Raw genomic sequence first — 26,923 nt, 5'->3', positions numbered from 1 at the left:
TGTAGGTAAACAAAGGTAAACGGGAAGGCTCGACATGGTTAATCCTAAAGGGTAATATAAGGTGAACAGGGAGCACAAGACAAAGAACAAGGTTTACAACAAAGGGGTAATCTAAGTGCCTCTATCACTTTTACACAAATCCACAAGTTCGTGGTCTTAACAAGCATACTAGTGACAAGTTCTAAATTACACATAACATCCAGCTCACTCCTATATCCGAAATGAACAAATATATAACAATAGGCTCAAATATGCTCACGTAACGGTTGGAATGGGTAAAAGTGTGAAAACTATCATGTAAGTCTTTCTTTGTTTGTCACGCTTTCCGGTTTCCTTTTTCAAAAATATTTTGCTTGTCGAGTTTTTATCAAGTCCGATGCTTTCTAAAACACAATCAACCGGTTTATTTACTAAAATATATACAAAATACAGGTATTTTTGAATGATTTTTTTTCTGATTTTCTGATTTTTTTTTTTACAAATGAGGACAAACAAAGTTAACAAAGTTAACCCCCTCCTCACACTTGAACTTCGCATTGTCCCCAATGCGAGACCCGAAATATAGAAAAAAGGATAACAATACTCCCCTCAAGATGATGTTGATACAACGAGACTTCCGAAGCTGTATCTGTCACGTGCTCCGGTCCAAAATCCAATAGCCCAAAACCTGCAAGTATGTCACATGTGTACCAAAATAGAACAGAAACAGAAAAAATCACAAATCAACCATAATATACATAAATATAAATACTAGCAATCCCAATAAAGACATAACATAAAAACTAAAGTAAAGAGTCTGAAAAATAAAGCATACATAACCGGGGTGTTTGAAATAACAGTAAAAAATAAACACCCAAAACAAAGTACTGAAATACTAAAAACAAACACCAACTATCACTCCACCGCTCCTAAGCGTCATCACCATCATCGTCTCTAGTAAAGGACGGACCCGCATCGCCGTAACCAGGGGGTTCCACGGTGGGAACTGTGGAGGGTGCTGAAAGTAGTCGGGGTATGCATGATGCATCTCCCCGAAAAGATATGAAAATCCCGCACTCATCCCTTGGTATAGAGTATCCTGGCTCTGCCGAAGCTGGTCCTGAGTGGCCCGAAGCTGATCCTGACTGGCCCGAATCTCGTCCTGTCTCGATCTAATCTGGTCAATGTAAGTACCATGCTGCTCCTGTGTAACACGCATCTGCTGGAACTGCTAGTAAAACTCTGGCCAATCCTAATGCTGGTGGTAATCATGGTGCTGCGGCTCATCTGGCGGTGTCTGTGGCTGGTGTGGTGGTGTGTGCGGTCCGTGCTGCTGAACTGCGTGCTGCTCCTCCATTTCTACATCCTCTTCGTCTGCTGGAAGTGGGGGTAACGGGTCCTAGACCTCGTTATTCAGTCCCCTCAACCTGTCCCCCCTATCTAGCTCTACAATCACCCCCATGGCCTTTAGTGACCTAATGTCGACATGAACCCCCTCGGTTATCAGAGTGAGACCCTGAAGCACCTCCTCAGTCATATAGCGTTCGTTGTACGCTATTTCGGTCACATACTGACCGCCATGTATCTGACTGCTCGGAGTCCGCCCCGAGCACTTGACGAAGTATTCAGCCATTCGCGCGGCTAGGTTGATAGGTGCTTTCTCCACCAACGCATATAGAAAGATCAAATCTGGTGTTGGACAGTTACCAAGACTGTCCATGCGACCGCATATCGTATGGCTAAATACATGGTGCATCACTCGCACCAAAGGGTCTCTGAGTCGCGAGGCCTTCGACATCCTCGGGTTGTAGGGGTCCCCAATGGCATTTGCAGCCCAAAATGCATCCCGTGCTGCATTAGAAGGGAAGGTGAACTGATCTGTGAAGACATCGGGATCGTCCATGTCTTCCCTAGTATAAATCCCGAGCCTTCTACCCAAACGACCAACCGACCACCTATGCCATCGACCACATAACCTGAAAGCTACCCGCTCCTTGTGGCGGAATTTGGGTCTTCGAAGAGCAACCGGCTTTTCATAGGCATAAGAAGCGAAGAACTCTATGGTCAGCTCCAGGTAAACGGGTCGGTTGCAACCGACCAGATTTGTAAGCGGGCGACTCATCATGTCGTCTAGTCCGTCATACTGATTGAGTTCCTACATCACTTCCCAATCCAACCATCGGGGGACTCCGAACTGCCCCCGCCGTGCCCATAATGCGTTTCGTTTCGGGATGCGCCTCTCGCTCATTGTTGGGGTCGAATTGAAGGAAAGGATGGTCCATTTGTATGAGAAATAACATTAGAGAGATGGAAACAGGAAAAATTTGAATAAAAAACAGCCGAGCAGCAAATTATGAAGAAGCTGTGAATTCTGATCTGGGCATATGGCACGGACGTGCGACGAGACGCACGGTCGTGCGTCGCCGATGACAAGTACCACCTGCCCAACTCTGTCGAAATTGCACGGCCATGCGACCAACGGCACCACCGTGCAACACCGACCAACAAACAATCATCGTGAATCAACGACGAGGCACGACCGTTCCACATAAGGAACGACCGTGCGACTGCGTTATCTGCAGATTCTGACCCAGGCTCTGAGTAGCCCGATTTTTTTCACAAATCATCAAGTTTTTACACAAACTGGGGTCAGAAAATGCATCGAATGTTCACGATATGCAAGATTCAAACAAGGGTTAGGGTTTCGATTTGTTTATGAAGAGAACCCTAAAAATTCCTTGAAGAATCGGAGGAAATCTAACCTAGAAAGCAAAGAAACAGATAATCTACAACTAGGAACGTACCGTGCGAAGTAGGGTGTGAAATCGTGCGAAGAACTGTGCGATTTGAAGTAAAAACGGTCTGGAACGGCCTGGTGCGACTAGGGTTTCGCGAATTGTGAATGGGGGCTGCAGATGAGGGTATTTATAGTACCAAATGACAAAACTGCCCTCAGCCTGAAGCACGGTCGTTCGACCTTTGGCACGGTCGTGCGTCACCGACATCGCTCAATTCCCAGTCAACTGTTCTCGGAGATGCACCGGGGGTGCGATCCACCGTGCCGGCCCTCGGAAACGCACGGTCGTGCGGCCCGAGGAACGACCGTGTAACAGCTGCAGATCAGAATTTTCCGCAGAAGCCATTTCCAGCAACTGTTTTGGCCCTTTTTCGCCATTTTTTCAACACGCCAACTGTTTTAACAGTATTGCAACACAGAACCTTCGCTCGGCACGTACGAAACTAAAACAAACTAACGGAAACTACCTAACTAACCTAAATTACGCTAAAACTACAAAAACATAAAAACGGACAATTTTACCCTTATAGCGCCAAAGACGCTCTTGCTACATTTTTGTCGGCGAGTCAGTAGCGTAGACTCATGCTAAATTTTTGTCGACGAGTCGATAGCAAGACTCCAAGCTAAAACTAGAAAAATTCCTAAAAAGACGATACTACCCCTAAAGCGCAAAATACGCTCTTGCTGCATTTTTGATCCGCAAGTCAGCAGCGTAGACTCTCTCCTCCCCACACTTATGATGTGTGCGGGGTTTGGAGCTCAATGACCTCCACCACCGACTCTGTCGGCCCGACAACGTATAACTTCAAGCGATGCCCATTTACTTTGAAAATAACGCCGTCCGCGTTCTCTATTGCAACAGTCCCATACGGAAATACCTCTTTAACTGTGTATGGGCCTGTCCAACGTGAACGAAGCTTTCCGGGAAATAAGCGCAACCGCGAGTTGTAAAGAAGAACAAGATCGCCCGCTTGGAATTCTTTATGGTCCTTCAAGCGTTTATCGTGCAATCTCTTCGTGCGCTCTTTGTACAACACGGAGCATTCGTAAGCGTGTTGTCGCAACTCTTCCAATTCATGAATCTGGAGAAACCGGGCTTCACCTCCGGCTTTTAGGTCCAGATTTGCGGTTTTTAAAGCCCACATTGCCTTATGCTCCAACTCCACCGGTAAATGGCATGCCTTTTTCGTAAACACGCTTCTTGTCTTGTCGTCCGCCATGATGATGTGTCCTTCATCGGCTGGGCCCTCGGCCTAAGCGGGTACCACCTGCTCATCCACAGCTACTACGAGTTGTAGCGCAACCGCACGAGATCTCTTACGAAGACGTCTCCTCAGATCACGCTCGGGTTTGTCTGAAGGCTCAGCAGCGTCGAGAGCGGGGGTTAAGGACAACAACCTGCAAACGAGAAATTGACACACATGCATATAATATTATTATAATAAAGTTTTTTTTTTTTGCTGAAAAGAAACAGAATATATAGAAAAATGGGCTGGAAATTTTATAAAAATTCGAAAATGGGCCCAAAATTTTATGAAAATTAAAATAACTAAAATAATCGAATCGGCTAGTATGAAAATAATTTTTCGGAGCCGAAAACTAAAAAAAATAAATGAATAAATAAATCCGGATTCGAACAAATAAATGGAACAGAAATTTACAAGTGTACAAAAGAATCACAAAAACGAATAAATTGAATTAAAATCAAGAAATATATAACAAATAAATAATCAAGAAAATACTCACAAATATTAACAAGTATATACACCGATAACATAATGACTCGGGTCGTTCCTAAAACTCGCCATTTCCCCGGCAGCGGCGCCAAAAACTTTGACGTGTGCGTGACTACACATATATTTACAATGAAATTACACACGATTTGGTTTTAAATTTATAAAAGTGATTATTACTTTTACATCAAAACACACACGAAAGGGCAAGTGTACCCCGTCATATATGTAGTAAAGTATCAGTAAGAACCAAGTTCGATCCACGGAAATGGGCGGAGAAATAATACTAGACCTTTATCACTAAATTACCGGTAAAATAAGTTGTTTTGGTTTTAATTAAACTAAAGTAAGCATAAATAAATACTTATAAAACATAGTAAATTATATATAAATAGCCTTGCTTAATACACAACCAAAGCATGTCAACTAAGTCGGTTTTGGCACTAGAAGCATTCGGTCAATTTTCCATTTTGAGACAATTAGTATCCCTTTCGGGAATCCTAACATGACAATCATTCGGAAAGTTAAAACGATAAACACACTTTAACCACCTAAAATTGTTCTTTAACGTGCAATTGATTAATGTCTACGAAAATCTCCTAAAAATAAGTTAGTCATCCGTTAGGAGTTTTCTAACCTCACTTAATCAAGGAAAGCGACACCGATAAACACAATGCAACCACCGAGACAAGCATAAACTAGATTAAATCACAACCGAGTTCATTTTACAAATCTTGCACATAAATTCACCAAGATAGCAATTTTGGCTGAAACTACTAACTAAGCTAACAAATCATGGCAAGAATTCATAACTACACCATCTAACCCATTAGAGTCCTTCCGTGAGGGCAAGCTCTCTTGATTAACAATAATTACATTTTATTAAACCACTAACCATTTCTAGTATCATGGTGCCCACATTTTAACCAAGTTAAACTAGTTAACCAAATTAAAAGTTTACTAATACATGATTAATTAAGCTTCATTTTTCAACTATCTTAACTAACCAAGTACCAATCATCCAACACAATTACTTATAATCAAGAAATCAATATCAATAACAAGGTTGCAAACTAATCATCAAAGATAATCATAGAAAATACTTCAAAATATCATTACAAACAAAGATTAACATACTAATGGCTATAATCAAGCAAGGGATTATTACGTTTTTGCCCAAAGGCTTACATTAATACATAATAATCAGTCTAAATGCTTGAAACATAACAAAATTATGGAAAGATTTGAGAAACCAAACCATAAACAAGCATAAGAATGAGAATCCGGATAGTAAACGAGCTAAACCGGGCAATGTGGCTTGAATCCGGGTGACCGCAGAAGCCTTCGGAGCCTCAAAATCGCCTGCAAAGCTCTCCAAAATTCCAGAGTTACCAACAGAATGTTTCTGTTCTGTTTTTATGTTTTTTCGATGTCGCACGGTCGTGCACGGATCGCACGACCATGCACTTTAAGCAATTATTGGTATGGTCCACCATACTGCAATGACGTCACCACCAGATCGTTGACCAGATTCGATATCGCACGACCGTTCTTCATATGGCACGGTCGTTCATTTCCGAGGTCTTGTTGCACGCCTGGTCGCACTGGTCGTTCAGTTCCGAGGTTGGCTGGATCGTCGGATCCGCACGGGGTGCAAGATCTGGAACGACCGTGCATTCCCGGGTTGGCCTTCAATGTGCTGCACGCGGAGTTGCACCTTCGTTCACTGTCGGGCCTTTCATGATTCATCGGAGATGCACGGTCGTGCATCAGGTGGCATGACCGTTCCATACGCCCAGGTCAATTTTTCTAACAGAAGGTTCGTAGCTTTGTCGTTTTGTCCGGAAAGTCGTCGTTTTTGCTATCATCTTGTCTGGTATGCTGTTTTAGGCCTGTAAACAAAAGTGTAGATAATTAAGTATCCGAATGACGGTTTTACGGCCGAAAACACATAAAATAGGGGTAAAACGGGGGACTAAAATATGTGTAAATTAGTGAATATCAGTTACCTATTCCTAGTTATATTCCATAAGTTTACGACCGACATATGCCAATTTATATACATACACACACACACACACACACATATATATATATATATTCACACGTATATGTATTTAATATTTTTGGGGTGTTACAGATGGTGATGATCAAACTCTACGGTTTGAGTTTGAATATGGAGAGAGAGATGAAAAAGACGATTTTGATGATAATGATGTTATGATAATTGTCTAACCCTTTAGCTCTCTAGTTAATAAGGGTAATATAGTCCATCAACAATAACCAACTAATTATATAATAGGTTTTTAATATATTTTGATCTATATAATATAAATGATTATATAGCTAGAAGATTAAATATTAAATCAATAATATATTTAATCTTACATTTTGGGCAATCCGCCACCCCAAACTATGCTCCACACCCCGTAGTCTAGTAATCGCATTCGTCTTTGTCGAAAATACCCATGTATTTTGTGCTTATCGAATCTGACAATAGAAGGTTATATGAAAGTTATATAGTCCTATTAAATAACATTTTATATTTTTAATCAAAAGATGTGAAAAAAATAGTACAATCTATAAATCATTTCATATGGATAGCAATGGAATTTCCTTTTCAATTTTTAAGACGTCATCTCAAAGCTCATGCTTTATTTTCCCATTTTTCATCCACTGCTCCTAATTCTGTCCCTATTCAATGAGGTTTCAATGTTGAAAGCAAATTAAAGATTAGGGATTCAGTCGATGATTCACTGAATATTAGATAGTGTTTGGTATGCAGGAATAGGAGGTGGAATGGAATGAACTATTGCGAGGAAATGAAAAAAAGTGTGTTTGGTTGGTCAACGTAATGGAATCACCCATTACATAAGTCATTCCATTCCCTCAAATTCATTCCATCCACTCCCCCTGTTTTTTTTTCATTCCATTCCCTCTCTCAGCCTACGTCACAAACACCGCCCATCACCCCCACCATCTACCACCACCACCTGCCGTCGTCATCACCCGCCACCAACCTCCGCCGACCACCACTACCGTCCTCTGCCGCCACCGCCGCTATTGCCGCCACCGCCATCGACTACCATCGCTGCCACCCGCCATCGCAAACCACCGCCACCCTTCGCCGACCACCACCACCATCCTTCGCTGCCACCACCCGCTACCGACGACCACCACCACCCATCGTCGTCAACACCACTATCACCCGTCGCCACCACCAACGACCACCATCACCGCCACCCGCCACCACCGACCACCGCCACCCTCCGCCAACCAGCACTACCATCCTCCCCGACCACCTCCCACTACCTTCGACCACCACCCACCGTCGTCGTTGCCACCACCATCGACCACCATCGCCTCCACCCGCAACCACCGACCACCGCCACCCCGACCACCACCGCCACCTTTCGCCAACCACCACCACCACCATCCTCCGCGGTCACCACCCGTTACCCTCGACCACCACACCCACCGTCTCGCCACCACCATCGCTGCCACCTGCCACCGCAGACCATCGCCGCTACCACCGACCAATGCCACCCATCGCTGCCACCACCACCGATCATCGCCACCACGCATCGCCGATTTAATTCATTCCTCTGTTCTTACCTACCAAACAACACAAGGTAATGATTTATTCCTTTCCTGCATGGTAACCAAACAAGACTATGGAATGTAATGATCCATTTCATTCCTTTGTTCATTCCATTCCCTCATCTATTCCATTACGCCATACCAAACAGACCCTTAGGGTGTGTTCCCGAGTTAAAAATCCCTCCCCATCCCTCCCCTCCCCTCCATGTCTTTCCAAATTGGAAAGACTATTATCAGGCAAAAAAAACCCCATTTTCCCTCCCCTCCCCTCCCCTCCCCCTGTTAAGTGGATCTCTGGAACACAGCATTAATGTTTCAATCGATTGCCTTTAAAACACCTACGTTGAGAATGGGAAGGTCTTGGGTTCAAATCCCACATAGAGGATTAAAGAAATTCACCTTTCAAAAAAAAATGTTTCAATCGATTGCAATTGTTTCGCCCCTGAGTAACTGAAGATTAATGATTCAATTGATGAGAGCATAGAATCGGTGTTGCTTGCCCTCCCCTTCTAGTAAAATCCTTCAAGTCAATGCCAATTTAAGCAAATCGTAACCCTAACCCTTCGACTAACCAGCTGTTTCAACTTAATCGTGATATATCCCTTCTCCAATGGAAGTCAGATGCAAATTTTTCCGGCCGTTTATAGCTACAACGGAATGTGGGCAGTGACCAAATAAGGGTATTCGATTAGGGTTTCCCAAGGAGGAAGAAGGTGACATGTTCTTGTTCGTGATGCCACTCCATGAGGCATTCTGACCAAGTAAGATTACTGAATTCAAGTTATGTCTAACATGATTACCTCATCCCTCGTTCTTGGTTTAATACTTGGATTCGATTATGGTTGCGGTCTCAACAAGGAGACGTTTTTTATCACGTTTTTGCTATTCTATTACCAGAAATGGATTGGAAACTCATTACCACAAGGTAGATATACTTTTGAGTAAATTGCCATTTTAGTCCCTGTGGTTTGGGCCATTTTGCCAGTTTAGTCCAAAGGTTTCATTTTTAACATCTGGATCCAAAAAGGTTTCATCATTGCCGTTTTGGTCCAACTGACTTAACTCCATCCATATCTGTTAAAGCTGCCAAGGGCATTTTTGTCATTTCATTTTGGTCCAACTGACTTAACTCCATCCATATCTGACAAAAATGCCCTTGGCAGCTTTAACAGATATGGATGGAGTTAAGTCAGTTGGACCAAAATGGCAACGATGAAACCTTTTTGGATCCAGGTGTTAAAAATGAAACCTTTGGACTAAACTAGCAAAATGACCCAAACCACAGGGACTAAAATGACAATTAACTCTATACTTTTTCTTTGAATAAAATTTGACACTGATTTGATTGTTTTAAGTAGAGGTATTTCAACATATTTATTACTTATGAATGGTCTTGTTGTTTGGGTTGTGTTTAATTTTAAACGGTTCAAATATAAAGGTTTAACTCTGGCAAGGGAAACAAATCCGATTTCGGTTTAGATCGGAGATAACTACACCTTAGGTATGATTCCGGTAGGGTTCCGATCAGAGTTCGGTAAGTACGAAACTCAACTGCATGTTTCATATTCTTTTAGAAGTACTATTTGCGTAACACGTATGGGAGTAACGAGCTTATTTAAATGGTTATGTGAATTAAAAAAATTGGTTAACTAACTTGCACATTGTACTTGTTTATTTAAGGGTGTACATATTCAGACACCTTGTTCCCTAAATCCACACCCTTCTATACGCTTCGTATAGGGCTATACGAAGCGTATAGGGTTGCTTTTCCCGACCAACTTCTGCACCTCGTACAACGTCACATCAGTCAACTTATACGGGGAGTCTAGGCCTGTACGAGGGGCCAATACGAAGGCCCTTAGACGCCTCGTATAGACCTATACGAGGCGTCTTGGACTGACCGATTTGACTATGAAGGGACTATGTCTGACATGACTTAAAGGCATACGGGGAGTAAAGACCTATACGAGGCGTCTTTAGCTCCCATAAAATGCAACCTACAGTGCGTTCTTGGTCCACATCCGAGGTTTCAACAAAAAACCACTCACATTCTGTTTGTTTTTTTATTTGTGTTTGCGTTATTATCATCCCGGAGTGTTGAAATGTCATCATATTGGAACGGCAACTATATCTTCGGGCAATATTCTAGCGAAAACTGGGGGCACGAAAGCGTTCCGGTAACAGTTATTAGCGTAAATGTTATAATTACTTGTTGTTTTCGTTTATTATTTACTAATGATGATACGGTTGTCTATTTTGGAGGAGTCTGGCATTCCCGATTCTAATGAGCAAGAGGAGGTTGTGTCTAGTATACAAGGAAAACAAAACAGCCCGTTTCTAGATTTGAACAAGCATCCTCCTGTTGATGAAACAGCCCCTGTAGATGACTCATACCCTGCTAGTGGATACGGAGGAGACGGTGGATACGGAGGAGACGGTGGATACGGAGGACACGGTGGATACGGAGGAGACGGTGGATACGGAGGAGACGGTGGATACGGAGGAGACCGTGGATACGGAGGAGACGGTGGATACGGAGGAGACGGTGGATACGGAGGAGACCGTGGATACGGAGGAGACGGTGGATACGGAGGAGACGGTGGATACGGAGGGGACGGTGGATATGGTGGATACGGTGGATACGGGGGATACGGTGGATACGGAGGAGACGGTGATCATCAGCAATTCATTTCCCCGGGCACTCCTTATGTTCATCAAAACAATTCGGACGTTGGAGGATATGGTGGTTATGGTGGATATGGTAGATATGGTAGTGAAGCACCTCCCATTCTGGACAGTCTGTACTTAAAAAAGACGGTATAAATTACTATTTTATTATTAATATTTTATTATTATTAATTTTATTATTATTATTTTTATTATATTATTATTATTATTATATTATTATTATTATTATTATTATTATTATTATTATTATTATTATTATTATTATTGTCGATGTTACAGGTTTTCAACTCCTTAGATGAACTAAAGAAACGGATACAAGAAATAGCAAATGCGGATGGTTTCGTTATTGTCACCCGTCGATCAAAGAAAATCGGGGGAAGAACCGGGAGGGTATGGCTTGAATGTGATCGTGGTGGTGAGCACCAGAGTACAGCAACACTTAGAAAAGCTGGAAGCAAAAAAACCGGTTGCCCGTTTTACCTGCTGGCTGTCCGAAACCACCCGTATGAAACCTGGGAGATAAAAGACGGAACAATTGAACATAACCACGAACTTTGTGAGGACCTGTCGGCCCACGCGTTTGTGCGAAGGTTTACTCCAAGCGAAATGAAACTGATCGAGCAGCTGACAGCTCAAAACATGGAGCCGCGCAAAATATTTCAAACGATAAGGAAGCAGGACCCCGACAGGTTTCATGTTCAGAAAGACGTTCAAAACGTTGTAGCGAAGATTAGAGCCGAACAAAGACAAGGATTGACTCCCATGCAGTCACTAGAAAATGTGCTGATGAAGAACGACTTTATTTACGAGATCCGGGAAGAACCCGGAACAGAGATCGTAACAGAGATCTTCTTTCTTCATCGGGACTCGAGAGTCTTGTGGCGTGCATTCCCCCACGTCATGATGATCGATGCAACGTACAAGACAAACATATACAATATGCCCTTTATCCAGATTGTTGGTATGACGCCTACCAACAAATCGTTTATTATCGCGCATGCCATTGTTAGTAAAGAACGGGGTGATAACTTTGTGTGGGTGCTTGAGAGGGTTAAGGCAATGTTGGATGAATGTATGGAGCCACGTGTGATTTTAACGGATAGAGACCTAGCCCTTATGGGCGCGTGTGCTAAAGTATTTCCAGACGCCTCCAGGCTTCTTTGCAGGTGGCACATACAACAGAATGTTATGAAGCACTGCAAGGGTGCCTTCACAGACGACGACTGGAAGAAATTTTTGTCATTCTGGGGTTCATTGATTGAGTCTCCATCCATACCCATCTACGACTACCACTTGCGCAACATGCGAAAGCGACTTGTGGAGTGCAAACGTTCTAGTAAGTTTTTCTAATAACATACGACTCACCTATGCAAATTTTATTAAATTATTTTTACTTTTTAGGAGTCTTCAAATACGTGTACGATAACTGGCTAAAAGACTATAAGGAGATGTTTGTCTTTGCGTGGACTGATAAGAGGCGCAACTTTGGTAATCGTACTACAAACAGAGTTGAGAGCCAACATGCCAACTTAAAGAGATACGTCGAAGATAGGAGCTCGCTGGACCGTATAGTTGGTTGTGTCCGGGATATAGTTGAGACACAGTTCGGTGAAATAAGGAAGACTTTTCGAGAAAGCATCGAAAAAACAATGAAACACCACAAACACCCGATGTTTCAACACCTACTTGGAAAAGTATCCCACAAAGCCCTTGACTTGTTGCATGGAGAGGCAATTAGGAGGCTAGATGTCTTGGAGCGCTTTAATTCATCATGTGGTTGCCAAATGTGGCACAGCTGTGGGTTGCCCTGTGCTTGTAGGATAGAAAAGTACATGCGTGAAGGTAATAATTATTGAACGTCGTACAACACTTGTGTGATATATTTCCTTTCCTTCATTTTACCTAAACAATATTGTTTTTAACCGTGCAGAGCGTCCGATTCAACTCGAAGACATAGACGTCTTCTGGCGGAAACTTAACTTCCAAAGTTGTAAATTGATAGACGACTCCCTTGACGTGGTCGAAGAGCTAGATGTTGTTAGACAACAATTACAGTCGCACCCTCCAGCTCAGCAAAAAAGCCTGCTTTCAAAGATTAAAGCGGTGTTGACTCCAACGAAATCTACCAAGAAACCACCGGTTGTCCAACAAAATACTCGTGGCCGACCAACAACAAAGCAGGTACAAGAAAGGTTGGACGAGGCCTCTCGTATAGATGAAGAATTGAGGAGAAGCTCCTTCGGTGATGCAAACACGTGCTTTGAAGGTTCACGACAAAGTAAGTACGATAAACCTCGCCACAGCTCGTACGTTCCGTCTCAAGCCTCACAACAGTCGGTTATAAGGTCCCAAAAACCCAAAGCGACCCTAAGCCGTTCAAAGAGTTCTAAGAAGAAAGAGACACGAGATGATCACGGTTTTCCTTTAATCATTGGGGACGAGTACGTGGGAATCATCGAACGGTTTAAGTCTGACATTCCGCCAGTGTTCCATCCGTACGTCTCGTGCATACGAGATGTGATGCCGGACGGTCATTGTGGGTTTCGGTCTGTGGCTGTGGGCTTAGGGATGGATCAGAGTTCATGGGGGCGTATTAGAAGGGACCTTGTCCAAGAAATGGATCAGAACGAATCGATCTGGTTCCCAATATTTGAAGCATGGGCTGCAGGTTATTTTTACACGCATCGTCAGGGCCTAATTTGGGATTCAGTGGCCGGTTGTGGGGAGAATCACTGGATGGACTTCCCCTTTGCAGGACTTCTTATTGCACAAACGTACGGTATCGGGGTGCACCTGTTAACGACAACCATGGGTGCGAGTTCCACTTACTTCCCAATACTAAGTCCTCCGGCTAATCAACAACCATTATTCATAACGCTTACACATGTTAACGAGAACCACTTCATACATGTTAAGCTGGAAGGGGATTATCCTATGCCACCAGCACACGGGCTATGGTTGACCCACCGAAGACCCCACACAGAACAATGGGAAGATATGTACTTGCCACGTCTAGAATGGTATACATCGATAATGAATCCTCGACCAAGATCAAACCCCAGTCTTAATTACATAGATAGTTACACGGAAGAATGATTTTTGTAATTAATAGTATTTTTTTGGAATTAATAGAATTTTTTTGTAATTATTAGTATTTTTTTGTAATTAATAGAATTTTTTTGTAATTATTAGTATTTTTTTATAATTATTAGTATTTTTTTTGTAATTAATAGTATTTTTTTTGGAATTAATAGTGTAACTTTGTAATTAATAGTATTTTTTTTGTAATGAATAATATTTTTTTGGAATTAATAGTATTTTTTTAAATTTTTCTACAAAAAAAAAACTATACGCTTCGTATAGAACTAGACTCCTCGTATAATATTGCACAAAAGACCATTTAGCCCCTGATAGGCCCCCAATAGAGGCTTATTCCAGGGGCTCAAAGGTAATTTTACACCAACCAGACGCCTCGTACAGACCTGTACGGGGCGTCTCTTTGAGCGGGATTTTGAAAATTCAATTTTTGAATTTCTGAAATTCAAAATTTGAATTTTTTGAAAGTAGACGCTTCGTACAGACCTGTACGGGGCGTCTCTTTGAGCGGTTTAAATTTGAATTTTGAATTTGAATTTTGAAAATCATTTTAGTTAATTACTATTTTACCCCTGATATGCCCCCAGTATAGCCACTTAGCAGGGGCTAAAAGGTAATTTCAAAATTGTACGACTCGTACAGACCTATACGAGGAGTACAGTTGAGGCGGTTACTTTTTGCCATTTCTTTTTTTAATTAATAAAATGTATTATTAAATTACCATTATGCCCCTGTTTACCCCTTAGTATAGCCTTTTTTCAGGGGCAAAATGGTAATTAACCATTCCAGAAATATCTTTTTGGAATGGTTAATTACCATTTTGCCCCTGATAAAAGGCTATACTAAGGGTAAAACAGGGGCAAAAATGTCATTTAGCAAAAAGCATAGACGCCTCGTATAGCTCTATACGAGGCGTCTAGGCTTCGTATAACACAGGGGGGGGGCCTAGACGACACAGATCACACACACAAACAAAAACACACACATATACGGTGCATTCGGATCTATACGCCTCGTACGTATTTCAACCGTATTTTTGAAGAATCGAAGCATCACCGGTACGTATTTCATCCCGTAGTTAAGTATTTTTGTCTCGTTTATGCCTTTAGACCGTAGGTTTGCCCTAAAAGTTGAATTTGGTTGGGTTTTGGGGGTTTGATGTTGATGATGATGAAGAACTTGTGGAACAGGACGCTGAGTATAGCCCTATACGAGGGCTATACGAGGGTCTGTTTTTTTTTTTATTTTTTTTATTAATTATATTATTATTATTATTTATTTATTATTATTAAATATTATTATTATTTATTAATTATATTATTAAATATTATTATTATTATTATTTATTAATTATTATTATTAAAAACATTATTATTAATATTATTATTATTTATTTATTTATTTATTTATTTATATTATTATTATTATTAATTATTGTTATTGTTATTAATATTATTATTTATTATTTATTATTTATTTATTTATATTATTATTATTATTAATTATTGTTATTGTTATTAATATTATTATTTATTATTTATTATTTATTATTATTAATTATTGTTATTGTTATTAATATTATTATTTATTATTTATTATTTATTATTATTAATTATTGTTATTGTTATTAATATTATTATTTATTATTTATTATTTATTATTTATTATTTATTAATATTATTATTATTGTATACGTATACAGTATTTATTATGGAGGACGATCTGATGCCGGGCGATGACATTCACATAGAGCCGGTTCAGCAGGGTCCACGACGGAGACAGCGACCGCCTGTGGATACGTTGCAGGGGCATCCCTATCTAGAGTTTCCCGACGGCACTGACGCCGCCCGTCATTGCCAGAAGCTTAGGAGGATGCACGTTGGATCGCATGCATCGATCGACTGGGATGCGATGGAGGAGATTGCTGAGACGCCGAGAGTGCGTCGGTTTATACCTATCGATTCCCCGTGGCATCGTCTTTTTGATTTGGCGCACACGCCGACCTACAGGGAGCTGCTGGTCGAGTTCATTTCGTCATTCACATTTCACCCTCCTGGGGAGCCAGTGCCGATTCCGTACCCAGGTGAATGTTATTGATATTTATTTATTTATTTATTAATATTATTTATTTATTTATTTATTTATTTATTTATTTCTTTATATTATTATTATTATTATTATTATTATTATTATTATTATTATTATTAATTATTGTTATTGTTATTAATATTATTATTATTATTTATTATTTATTATTTATTATTATATTGTTTTATTTATGATTCCGTACCCAGGTGCTCCCCCTCCGCCTGAGGTTTCTTTCAGGCTTGCTGGCGTTCAGCGTTCGATGACGCTAGCAGAGTTTGCGGTGCGCTCTGGTTTATACATGCAGGAGGAGATCGAGACTGAGATCTACACAGCGGGGCTAGTGGTGGTTGAAAAACCCACTCTTGTTGGGTTTTGGCAGGTGATTGCGGGGGCGGATCATTGGGAGCATGACAAGTCGAAGGGGAGGGTGTCGTTTGTTAGCGACCCACTATACAGGTATGTACGTTTATTATTGCAATTATTGTGATTATATGCACTGTTTATTAATCTCTGTTTTTGTATTTCGCTAACACTATCTGCAGGTATCTGCACCATTTGCTCGCCACTTCTATATCAGCGCGCGGCTACAGCCGTGAGTGGTGTACGACCACAGATCTTTTTTTCCTATATTGTTTGTTGTATAGGAGGCCGTGCGCGCTAGCACACGGTCTAGCCCAGTACTTCGCCTCCGGCCATCACCGGCAGGAGCGCGGATTTTTGTATGGCGGGGCGTACGTGACCGTCATTGCCCGTTCATTTGGCCTCGTACCACATCAGGACCCACATCTACGGACGCCGGCCATCATGCCGACGCGGATGGGTATGCCGTCGCTATGGGGGATGAGGGTTATCAAGAGGTTCCCGGTTGGCCCGCGGTTTAAAAACCGCGAGGGGGGCGTATGGAGAGAGGAGGACCTACCAGAGCATTTCGAGGACGTTCATCCTCCTGCAGATCCTGCTGATATAGTGCCCGTGGAGGACCCTCCGGAGGATCTAGACGGTGCAGCGGGGCCACAGCCACCGCCACCTGCCGGGGCACCTCAGTTTCCACGTCACGCTATTCGAGGTGGTGCCCCAGGAGCTGCACTACATCCGGATGTACTAGCCAGGCTTGACAGGCTCGACGATTTGGTAGGTTGGTTGGTACGGGCGGAGCAGGATAGACGAGAGAGAGAGGGATTACCCCCGATACCGCTTCCACCGGTTCGAGCACCACATCAGCAGCAGCAGCCGCAGCAGCAGCACCAGCCGCAGCAGCAGCATCAGGATTCAGATTCGGATTTGGATGCATAGACCTGTTGTTGTTTTTATTGTTATTGTGGATGTACAAACTTATCTTCTATATTTTTGTTATGGATGTAAACAGTTATCTTATATATGTCATATTTATGTTTGTTTTCAGTTATTCGGTTACTCAATGATTGTTCTCTTAAATTTAGATAATACGGAAACAATATAACCCCTGAATATAATACGGAAACAATATTTGAAAGAAATAAAATTTTAATCGAAAGAATAATATTTAAAAAAGTAAAATGTTAAAAACAATATAATATATTTAAAGAGCCGATTTTTAAAATAGTTGATTTAATCGACGCTGAAACAAAAAAAATTTTTAAACTTTTTATAGTGTAAAAAACAAAAAAAAAAACAAAACTTTTTTAAAAATAAAAAAAAAAACGATTTTTAAAGGCAAATAGTTAATTTTTAAAAAACAACAACTTTTTATAGTGTAAAAAAGAAAAAAAAAAACTTTTTTTAAAACCTAAAAAAATTTCATCAAAAAAACACATCTTCAAAAACCATCCAAAAAACCAACCCAAAACCCACCAAAACACCCCTCATTTCAGCCAAAAAAAAATACCAAACAGAGACGCCTCGTATAGCCCCATACCCTGCGTATAGGGTTCCTTAAACAACGTGCCTGACACCCTCTGTACACCCATCGAATTCAGTGCATGGACGCCTCGTATAGGTCTATACGAGGCGTCTAGGTTTGCAAAAGTGTGGATTTAGGCGCAGTGGGTGTCCGGATAGGCGGAGCCTTATTTAAATGCTGTTGTTGTAAAATATAATATAAAAATGGTTACTGCAAATATAATTCAGTGGTTTATTAGTACTTGGTTTCATGCATCTACTTGAAGATTAAAGATAGACGTATGAGTTAGGTTTTTGGCAAATTAGTTGTTAGTGTGCTATATGAATGTATTAGAATTTAGTATTATAGCTCACTGGATTTGATACTTAATTGTATAATGTTCTTTGCAAAGTAGGACCGTGAAGTGTTCACTCTATGAGTCTATAATACTAGCTATTTATTGGTAATGTGCCAAAGACTATGACTGATAATGAATTCTAAAAAAAATAATCGCCTAGGTTCACAAGTGAGTCAGCTCACAAAGTTGCGTTTTTTTACATGGCATAGTTTATGCACCACATATATCACCAGTGTTATATTTTTATGCTTAATATGGTATTATATTAGAGGAGGCATGTTTAGTTTTACTTGAATAGCTGCAATATCTAGCACTAGCTGTACCTTTTGTTTGACCCGTTTTGTCAATTTTTTGCAGACGGATAAAGTTAGAGAACGCTTGTCTATACGGCAAGCTATGTCATTTTTGTTTGAATAAAGAGTAAAGACGGGACGCGTTTCGGATCGCAACGGGTTTTGCATTGTATAGCCACACCCAAGGGCGGACCTAAAGTCAACCCAAGGTGGGCGGGCGCACCCCCGGGGAAAAAAAAAATTAGTGCTAAATTCCGTCGAAAATCCCGTCCGCACCCCAAGGAATTTTTCGTCCGCACCCCTTGGAATTTTTCGACCGCAACTTTGAAATTTTTCGTCCGCACCCCTTAGGTAAAAAGTGTTATCAATTTTTATTTTAAACCCAAATACCCATACCTTTACCCACTTATAATTACTAACTAGCTAGCCCACTAAGTCTTAGCCCATTAGCCAAACCCAACAATACTTCAAACTATAATAAAATAATTAAAGCCCAAAACCTTTAGAAATTCTCTCCCTCTCTCTCTCTCTCTCTCTCTCTTGCGTCCCTGCACTGCCAACGAACAACATCACCCAGCGACAACAGTCCAGCAGCCGGCAACCATCGTAATCAGCCACCATACCACCGTCGTTTGACACCAAATCTAACCGGAATCCGAACACGGGTAAGTTTCTTTGTTATTTTGATTATGTTGTTTATATATTTTTAGGGTGATTACAACTTATGTTATGATTTCTAGGGCTTCAATAGTTGAAAGTTAAAATTGAAACATTATGTTATGGAGCGATGAACTTATGTTATATAAAGAAAGAATTGCTTAAGAAATTAGTTTTAGATGATATTTTGGATAGATTTTAAAAAATGAAAACCCGTAGGGCGTCGACGTTTTAATTTTGTTTGTAACAAGGTTTGACATGTTTTTGATGATTATATAAATTTAGTTTGATGTTCGTTTATTTTACATGACCCGACCCGACCCAACCCGTTACGAACCGATTTTTTTACTTATATACCTACGGGCCTAAAATTTTTAAAAATGTTTCGCACCCCCAAGGAAAAATTCTTGGGTCCGCCACTGGCCACACCTAACGGTTTTAGAAACTTTAACCTATGCTGCAATGTTGAGGCTGCCCAAGAGTTTAACCCAACCCATGAAGAGAAAGTAGAACAAGCTGAGCTCATCATACTTGAACTTGGGTTAACAAGATGTCGTGACAGCATCGTGGGAGGGCCACTTATGCGTGGTGTTTTGGGTGGGGTTGGATGAGCCGACTTCAGGGCTAGACTCTACCACGGCTCTTCGGTTAATGGCCACGTTGAATGGGTTGGCTAGAGGAGGGAGGAGTGTGGTCACCACGATCCATCAGCCATCAAGTAGGCTGTATTGGATGTTTGATAAGGTTGTGGTATTGTCTGATGGCAGCCCAATTTACTATGGTTGTTCCGGTCAGGTTATGGAGTATCTTGCATCCATTGGGTATGTGCCAGGGTTTCATTTGATGAACCCTGCTGATTTTCTGCTTGATCTTGCAAATGGTACGTAAATAAATCAAGCAATAAACTGTAGAAATACAATGCAAAAAAGTTTTCAGGTCATCTGATTAGTTTTTAATAATACAAGTTGGAAATTTATTCGCTGCTTTTTGTTTCGGTTTGGTCAGTTTTTCGGTTTCGTTTCGAATCGGTTTCAATATTTTCAGTTTTTTTTGTTTCGTTTCGGTTTCGGTTTTTTGTTTCCGTTTGGTCGGTTCATTCGGTTTCGTTTCCGTTGAGTTTTGATTTTTAGTTTCATTTTAATCAGTTTTTCTTTCGTTTCAGATCGGTTTTCATCTTTTCAGTTTTTTGTTTCGTTTCAGTTCGGTATTTTTGGTCTCGTTTTGGTCGGTTTTGATTTTTTATTTCGTTTTGATCCATTTTTTGGTTCCGTTTCAGATTGCTTTCAATTTTGTCAGTATTTATATTTCATTTCGGATCAGTTTCGATCTTTTCAGTTTTTTTTGTGTTTCGGTTCGTCTTTTTTGTTTCTGTTTGGTCGTTTATTCGGTTTCGGTTCGGTTTTGATTTTTTTGTTTCGTTTTGATGGTTTTTTCGGTTTCGTGTGTAGTTAAGACATTTGATTATTATAGTTAAATGAATATACGATCTCTCTCTATAGGCATCGTGACTAGCCCTACCGAAAAAAGGATGGGCTTCTGGAGTGGCAACCTTATTGTAGTGTGAAGTGTAGGAACAAAACCAAACCAAAGTTTATGAATCATGTAGATCCTATACTTTCAAATAGTGTTGTTGTTTTAACAAAATAACCGCCATCACCATTCTATCTGAGAGCCCTAACGTTGAATGCCTTTCAACTGTTTCTGTGTGTACTATTGCCGCTACAAGATGGAGAAAAGTGTCGAAATTGTGTAAGAGAGAGGATTGGTCTTTCACAAGGGATGCAACCCCTTAAAAAGCTAAAGTGTTGTTAATGTAACATGAGTTCTTTTATTGCTTCCTGTTAAAGGCCATCACAAGAGGAAATCTTAGTTTTCTTCTTTTATTTTGGTAACCTTGTACCGGAAAACTCATGGGACTCAACTAATACCCTGCTAAGCAATGACATCTGTTGAAATGTGTACCGTATGGGCGGGATTGGCTGGCACAAGTGTGAGTCTTGGTGTGCATGCTTTCAGGGCTTAATTAGTAGGTGTGTTAATGCGGTGGCTTTTACCAGTTTCGACATATTTCATTTCGTGTTATTAGTTTGACATTGTGTTGCTTCATTTCTTGGAGGTTTGAAAATTGACAGGTGCTCTTATGGTTTGGAAAAGAGGAATTGGTCAAGAGAAGTTAACCACCGGTATTATATGTATTATGAGCAACAAATTATAAGGTGGATAGATGTTGATATTCCCATCCATTTACAAAACTATGCTGTGCAGCCTAGATTCAAGCGGCCGAGAGAGTGGAATCAAAACAAGAAGCTTATGGCGAAGTTGAGTAAAGAAGCACAAAACCAACAGATTAAGAGAGCTTTGGAATATACGATGTAATCACTAGAAACGTGACAGTTGCTTCATGTCTTGTATTATCGATTCCGCGGCAATGCGCGGGTTTCCCACTAGTATTTATAATGAATATTATAACCAACTAAAGAGATGTAATCAAATAAATAAAACAAAACGTGTAGAATCAAGAAGGCATAATTTCTCCTAGTACTTTTGACCAAAATTCCAAATTATTTATTCAAATATTAAGTAGCAAATGTTGGTTTGAATGGTTCTATCGTGTTATATGGGATGCTAAATATTCTTACAATGAAAATAAAATAATAGTCACTATAAACATATCTCATTATAAATATGGCATTTACGTTTCGGGAAACGTTAGTAAATTAAATTTACTTAATAACCAATTTATAGCCACTATAACATATTAGTTAAATGGATAAACAAAAATTTTATATAAGAAATTCTTTTTCTTATACAAAAAATTTAAATCAATAAGTATTTTTGTTTTTTTCTTCTTCAATATGTCCAACCATTGTTTTGGTGCACTTTAAACAATCAATACATTATCAACCATAGTATCAATCGCCCACAGTAAAGATCAACTTCAACACAGGTAAATCATTTCGTGCTTGACAAAGATAGTTTATTTATACATTTATTAATAAATTAACTACACAAATAATATAATATCTCAAAAGTAAATATTTACATACAATAAATATATACACAGCTAAATAAAAAAGAGTAAATAAAATGAATACTATTTTCTCTTACGACCATAAGAATTAAATTCGTAAGTAATATATATACACAACTAAAATAATAAAAAAGAGTAAAATGAATAATATTTTCTTTAATGACCATAAGAATTAAATACGTAAGTTTTATAGTAAATTTATCATTTTATAAAATGTTTTAATAGCTGGCCTTGTAAATTAATGACCATAAGAATTAAATTCGTATGTTTTATAGGAAAATTATCATTTTATAAAATGTTTTAATAGCTGGCCTGTAAATTTATCCACAAGGCAGTTTATTTTATAATTAACAATAATATTAGTTGAGAATTATAAGAATCGTATAATTCACTTGTACACATTGTATAAATGATAATAACCAAAATAGTGAAAGAGTGAATAATTTCACAGTTACAAAACCGTCTTCTGTCTATGATATTTTAGCCTAGTGACATCTTGTGGGTGAGATAAGGCTTATGGACTATGACATCTATGATATTATGTCCTGGGGTCGATTTTTACATGGGGTTTTTTCTAAATTTATTGTGTTTTCTCTTGAATTGGTGTATAGACATTATTGTCTAATGGAGATGGATATGATCGAGTAATTCTGATGACACGATGATATTTTCAATGGTCAATTACTCAATTAGTGATCTAAATTTACCTTTAAAAAAAACAAAACCGTCTAAAATATTACTGGTACCGAAATAAAAATTGTCCCCCAAGTAAATAAATAAATATGTAAAGAATTTAAGGTGAAGAAGACAAGACAAAGAAACATCCGCTCTCTCCGAACAGAATATAAATGTCCGAGATTACAGTACTAAATTTTCTCGTGGTTGGTGATCAACATGAAAGTCGCGAAGCTATAAATGCTTGTTGATGGTTGTTTCTTCACGATTTCTTTCATCTCTTAGCGACTAAGTATTCTTTCTCCTTCCATAATCATCATAATAATTTCCTATTAATATTAAACACAATTTCAAGAAACCCTACAACCAATTCATTCGATCATGGCGTTCTACTCATACCCATCTTATTCTGCACCTTTATTTTCACACATTTCATCTCTTTCGCTCAGAAATTTTGTTCCAAAACTCAAAGATTTGTTCACCCCTGCTGTTGCTGTCATTATTGGGAATGTTTTTTCTGCAATTTTCACCTTTTTCTTTGCCTTAGGTATGTGTTTTCATCTTAGTTTCGTGATGATTGATTGATGTTTGTTTTCGATGTTTTTAGCTTTTTGTTGTGTTCTGCAACATCAATTTTCGGTTTTTTGGGTGTCCTTTTTTTCTTATACCTAATTGATATGATTATAGAGTATTGTTTGTTGCCTGTCTACCTGCTATTATCATAATTTGCCCTGTTGATTGGAATGAAAAAAAATGTACTTGTTTATGTTTAATGTAACTTGAAAATTTGATTTCATGATTCATCTTCATGGTGTTGTGCTAAATTAACCAATTCTTGTGACTTAGTTTGACTGAATTTAGAGGAAAACCCTGAACACACCCACTTTGGAGTCTTCTAGCCAAGTTTATTAGGCTGGAAGGTATGGTTTGGGTCATCCCCAAGGGGGATGGACCATCATGTAGACCGCCACATAAGCGGGTGTGAAAATGGGTCTAAAGGGGATGGACCTAAGGGGTGGGATGAGCCCCTTTATATATATGTATGTGTGTATGTATGTATGTATGTATAGGTGTGTGTGAGGGAGTGAGGCCCGGCTTGGGCGGCCACTGGCGGACGAAGAAGACGCCCCTAGGGCGGCGGCGGAGCAGGGGGGTGGGGGAGCCGGGACGGCTGTGGAGGGCTGGACCTGGGGCCGGCCCCCATACCTTCTAGTCTTATCTATTGTAGTTATTATTATTTGATTTATTATTTTTTATAAGTTTTTTTTTTTTTGTTAATTCTTGTTCGGTCTCTAATTTGAATTAACATAGTTACAAACGTTTTATCATTATCGTTAGTTTTTCATTCTAATCTCTGGTTTCAATTATTTAGAACACGCAAAATATTATCCACCAATACAAGTTTTCATTTGTTTTGAATTCTTTCGGAATCTTTATTTTGTGAGTATGTAGAAAAAAGTGTCGAAATACGAAGACGGCTGTATCGGATTCCCCACTGAAAGATGGAGTTTTGTCATCTTCTGGTTGTAATCTGATATGATATGATCAGTTGGGATTTTGTGAGGAAAACCATGATCATAAACGCTTAGAATCTGTTAGCCGAGTTGTTTATTATTATTATTATTTATTTATTTATTTTTAAGTTTGTTTTTTAGCTGTTTCTCTGTCTCTAATTCTAATATTAGCATAGTTATTGATGTTTTATCATTACCATTAGTTTTTCATTTTAAACTTTGGTTTTTTGTTATTTAAGACACAAATTATTATCCACCGATACAATTTTTCGGTTCTTTTGAATTCTTTTGGAATCTTTATTTAGTTGAAAAACGTGTCGAAATACGAAGACGGCTATATCGATTTCCCCAATGAAAGAAGGGGTTTTGTCATCTTCTGATTGTAATCTGATATGATATAATATGCTATCTTGCAGTTGGGATTTTATTAGGAGCAATGACAGGGGCCTTAATTGGTCAAGAGACAGAGAGTGGGTTTGTTAGGGGGGCGGCAGTTGGAGCAATTTCAGGGGCTGTGTTTTCGATAGAAGTTTTCGAATCTTCACTTGTTTTGTGGAAGTCAGATGAATCTGGGATCGGTTGTCTTCTATACTTGGTGAGCATCAAAAAAATGAGTAAAATATGACTGATGAGTTCTAATACACTTTTGCTACATGTATCACAGATTGATGTCATTGTAAGCTTGTTAAACGGTAGGCTTGTTCGCGAACGTTTTGGCCCAGCAATGTTAAGTGCAGTTCAAAGTCAAGTAAACTTCCTAAAATCTAATAAACATGATTATAATTTTACCTTTTTTTTTTTTTAAGAAAGTGTGATTTCTTTGCTTTGTTCATGACCCGTTTCGCCTTTGATATAGATGGGAGCTGTTGACACCCGCTTTGATGAGCTCCAGAGCATATTTGACGTTGGCGGTTCTAAAGGCTTGCCCGAATATTCGGTTAAAAAAATACCCAAAATTACAATTACTAGCAGCAACAATGTGGATGATTCTGGGGAGAGAATCTCCTGTTCTGTTTGTCTTCAGGTATTAACTATACCATCTCAGCTAACAAAATTCTTTTGTGACATTTTATAAAGGGTATTTTAGAGACATTTGATCAATTGTCCAACAGTTTTCTCAACCAATTCGAATGTTTCTTGTTGGAGTAGGTGACTCGTGATATTTTTGCACTAAATTAATGCTTTATTAAGCTTCTAGATATAGACCGTTCTTGCATGAAACATGCTTGTTTATATATAATCACTTAAAATCGTGCCAACTTGATTGGTAGTTGAGCTTATTAGTCGAACTCTTGCATCCGATAGTGTTTGTGGCACGAAAATTGCAACATGTTAGCTGTTTTAAAAGAATTCAAAAGAACTGAAAAAACTGTATTAGTAAGTAATATTTTCTGTATAAAATAACTAAAAAACCATATGAGATTACAATAAAAAAAATAATGATAAAGCTAAACAATAAATAATTATAATAATAATAATAATAATAATAATAATAATAATAATAATAATAATTATAAAACGTACATAATTATTTTAATATTCAAACTTGAGATAGAATAATTTGTATGTTTTTTTTTTTTTTTAAAAAAATATGTTTGGATTTATGAACCAAAAACGTTAAAGCCTAACTAGCCTAACTATTTAGAAGCCAAAATGTTTAGAAGCCCAACTGTTTTTTGCTAATCAAATTCAAAAGCCCAACTGTTTTAGTGTGTAATTGATTAATGACTTGGCCCAAATAAATAAATAAATAAATTAACAAACATAATGGATTAATGAATATGGCTCAAAATTTTTATCTCGCACAGGGCTAATTTTTTTGTGATTTTCGAAGACGGCACTGAATTTATACTCAATCAATGCTTTGAAATTCATCTTTTGGTGACAAGATGCATAAAAATACTGATTTAATTTTGATATTGATTCAGGATTTTCAAGTTGGAGAAACTGTGAGAAGTTTGCCACAATGTCATCACATGTTCCACCTACCATGCATTGATAAATGGCTAGTGAGACATGGGTCATGCCCATTATGTAGAAGGGATCTGTAAATTTGTCTTTTTGTTAGTTTCTGTCAGTCCCCAAATTGAAGTTTTTTTAATTTTCACAACAGGACCTTACGGTTTATTTATTTCTAGAATTAAACCCTGCATTTTAGCATGTTCTGTTTTGTGTATGTACCATCGAGGGGATAACTTACTCATTTGTACAAATAGTACATGCTCTTTGCTCGTTGTTTTTATGGGGTATGTGTATTGTCTTTTGGTTCCAATCGTAAGGGACCAAATGTAGCTCACCATTTCCAATAGAATACCATGCGCTAGGACCTCTATCATGTTGTAGGATCACATTAAGAGCACCTCCAACACTCTCAACTGCACGCGTCTTGATGCTTTCATGGCCTGATGGAACCACTGGAAGACTTATTTACTCGCGTTGGTTTGTAACCTTGTCCAAAAAAAAAAAAAAACAAAACTTGAGCGAGCGAACTAGTTAAAGTCGATCCTTGGATAACTTGACAGCTGACTGATATTTTCACAAAAACATTCAATTGCA

General features: G+C 39.2%; 4 protein-coding genes across 4 annotated transcripts; all 4 read left to right on the top strand.

The window, feature by feature from the left end:
* Positions 1-11,559: 11,559 nt before the first annotated feature.
* On the top strand, positions 11,560-13,893 carry LOC118481773. Its single transcript, XM_035977022.1, has 3 exons — positions 11,560-12,133; positions 12,728-13,075; positions 13,283-13,893. The coding sequence occupies exons 1-3, from the start codon at positions 11,560-11,562 to the stop codon at positions 13,891-13,893; spliced, it is 1,533 nt and encodes a 510-aa protein (XP_035832915.1).
* On the top strand, positions 12,422-13,942 carry LOC110878515. The gene is made up of 2 exons (XM_022126831.2): positions 12,422-12,639; positions 12,728-13,942. The coding sequence occupies exons 1-2, from the start codon at positions 12,447-12,449 to the stop codon at positions 13,891-13,893; spliced, it is 1,359 nt and encodes a 452-aa protein (XP_021982523.2). The 5' UTR covers positions 12,422-12,446; the 3' UTR covers positions 13,894-13,942.
* Positions 13,943-19,575: 5,633 nt separating this feature from the next.
* Positions 19,576-20,982, top strand: LOC118482086 (ABC transporter G family member 21-like). Its single transcript, XM_035977558.1, has 2 exons — positions 19,576-20,027; positions 20,647-20,982. Exons 1-2 carry the CDS (start codon positions 19,799-19,801, stop codon positions 20,709-20,711), a joined length of 294 nt encoding a protein of 97 aa, XP_035833451.1. The 5' UTR covers positions 19,576-19,798; the 3' UTR covers positions 20,712-20,982.
* Positions 20,983-22,999: 2,017 nt separating this feature from the next.
* LOC110878516 (NEP1-interacting protein 1) lies at positions 23,000-26,609 on the top strand. Its single transcript, XM_022126832.2, has 5 exons — positions 23,000-23,400; positions 24,784-24,962; positions 25,032-25,115; positions 25,224-25,391; positions 26,296-26,609. The coding sequence occupies exons 1-5, from the start codon at positions 23,235-23,237 to the stop codon at positions 26,416-26,418; spliced, it is 720 nt and encodes a 239-aa protein (XP_021982524.1). The 5' UTR covers positions 23,000-23,234; the 3' UTR covers positions 26,419-26,609.
* Positions 26,610-26,923: the final 314 nt, after the last annotated feature.

Source organism: Helianthus annuus, chromosome 9 (genome assembly GCF_002127325.2).
Source record: "Helianthus annuus cultivar XRQ/B chromosome 9, HanXRQr2.0-SUNRISE, whole genome shotgun sequence".
Taxonomy (NCBI): Eukaryota; Viridiplantae; Streptophyta; class Magnoliopsida; order Asterales; family Asteraceae; genus Helianthus; species Helianthus annuus.
This window is presented reverse-complemented; position numbering and strand designations above follow the sequence as displayed.

Excerpts from the sequence above, each read along its gene's own strand:
- LOC110878516 (XM_022126832.2), top strand. The coding sequence starts at position 23,235 with ATGGCGTTCTACTCATACCCATCTTATTCTGCACCTTTATTTTCACAC. Across the intron at positions 23,401-24,783 it reads CACCTTTTTCTTTGCCTTAG|TTGGGATTTTATTAGGAGCA; the intron begins GTATGTGTTTTC and ends GCTATCTTGCAG. Across the intron at positions 24,963-25,031 it reads TCGGTTGTCTTCTATACTTG|ATTGATGTCATTGTAAGCTT; the intron begins GTGAGCATCAAA and ends CATGTATCACAG.
- LOC118481773 (XM_035977022.1), top strand. The coding sequence starts at position 11,560 with ATGCAGTCACTAGAAAATGTGCTGATGAAGAACGACTTTATTTACGAG. Across the intron at positions 12,134-12,727 it reads TGTGGAGTGCAAACGTTCTA|AGCGTCCGATTCAACTCGAA; the intron begins GTAAGTTTTTCT and ends TTAACCGTGCAG. Across the intron at positions 13,076-13,282 it reads CTTTGAAGGTTCACGACAAA|TGTTCCATCCGTACGTCTCG; the intron begins GTAAGTACGATA and ends ACATTCCGCCAG.
- LOC110878515 (XM_022126831.2), top strand. The coding sequence starts at position 12,447 with ATGAAACACCACAAACACCCGATGTTTCAACACCTACTTGGAAAAGTA. Across the intron at positions 12,640-12,727 it reads AGAAAAGTACATGCGTGAAG|AGCGTCCGATTCAACTCGAA; the intron begins GTAATAATTATT and ends TTAACCGTGCAG.
- LOC118482086 (XM_035977558.1), top strand. The coding sequence starts at position 19,799 with ATGGCCACGTTGAATGGGTTGGCTAGAGGAGGGAGGAGTGTGGTCACC. Across the intron at positions 20,028-20,646 it reads TCTGCTTGATCTTGCAAATG|GCATCGTGACTAGCCCTACC; the intron begins GTACGTAAATAA and ends CTCTCTCTATAG.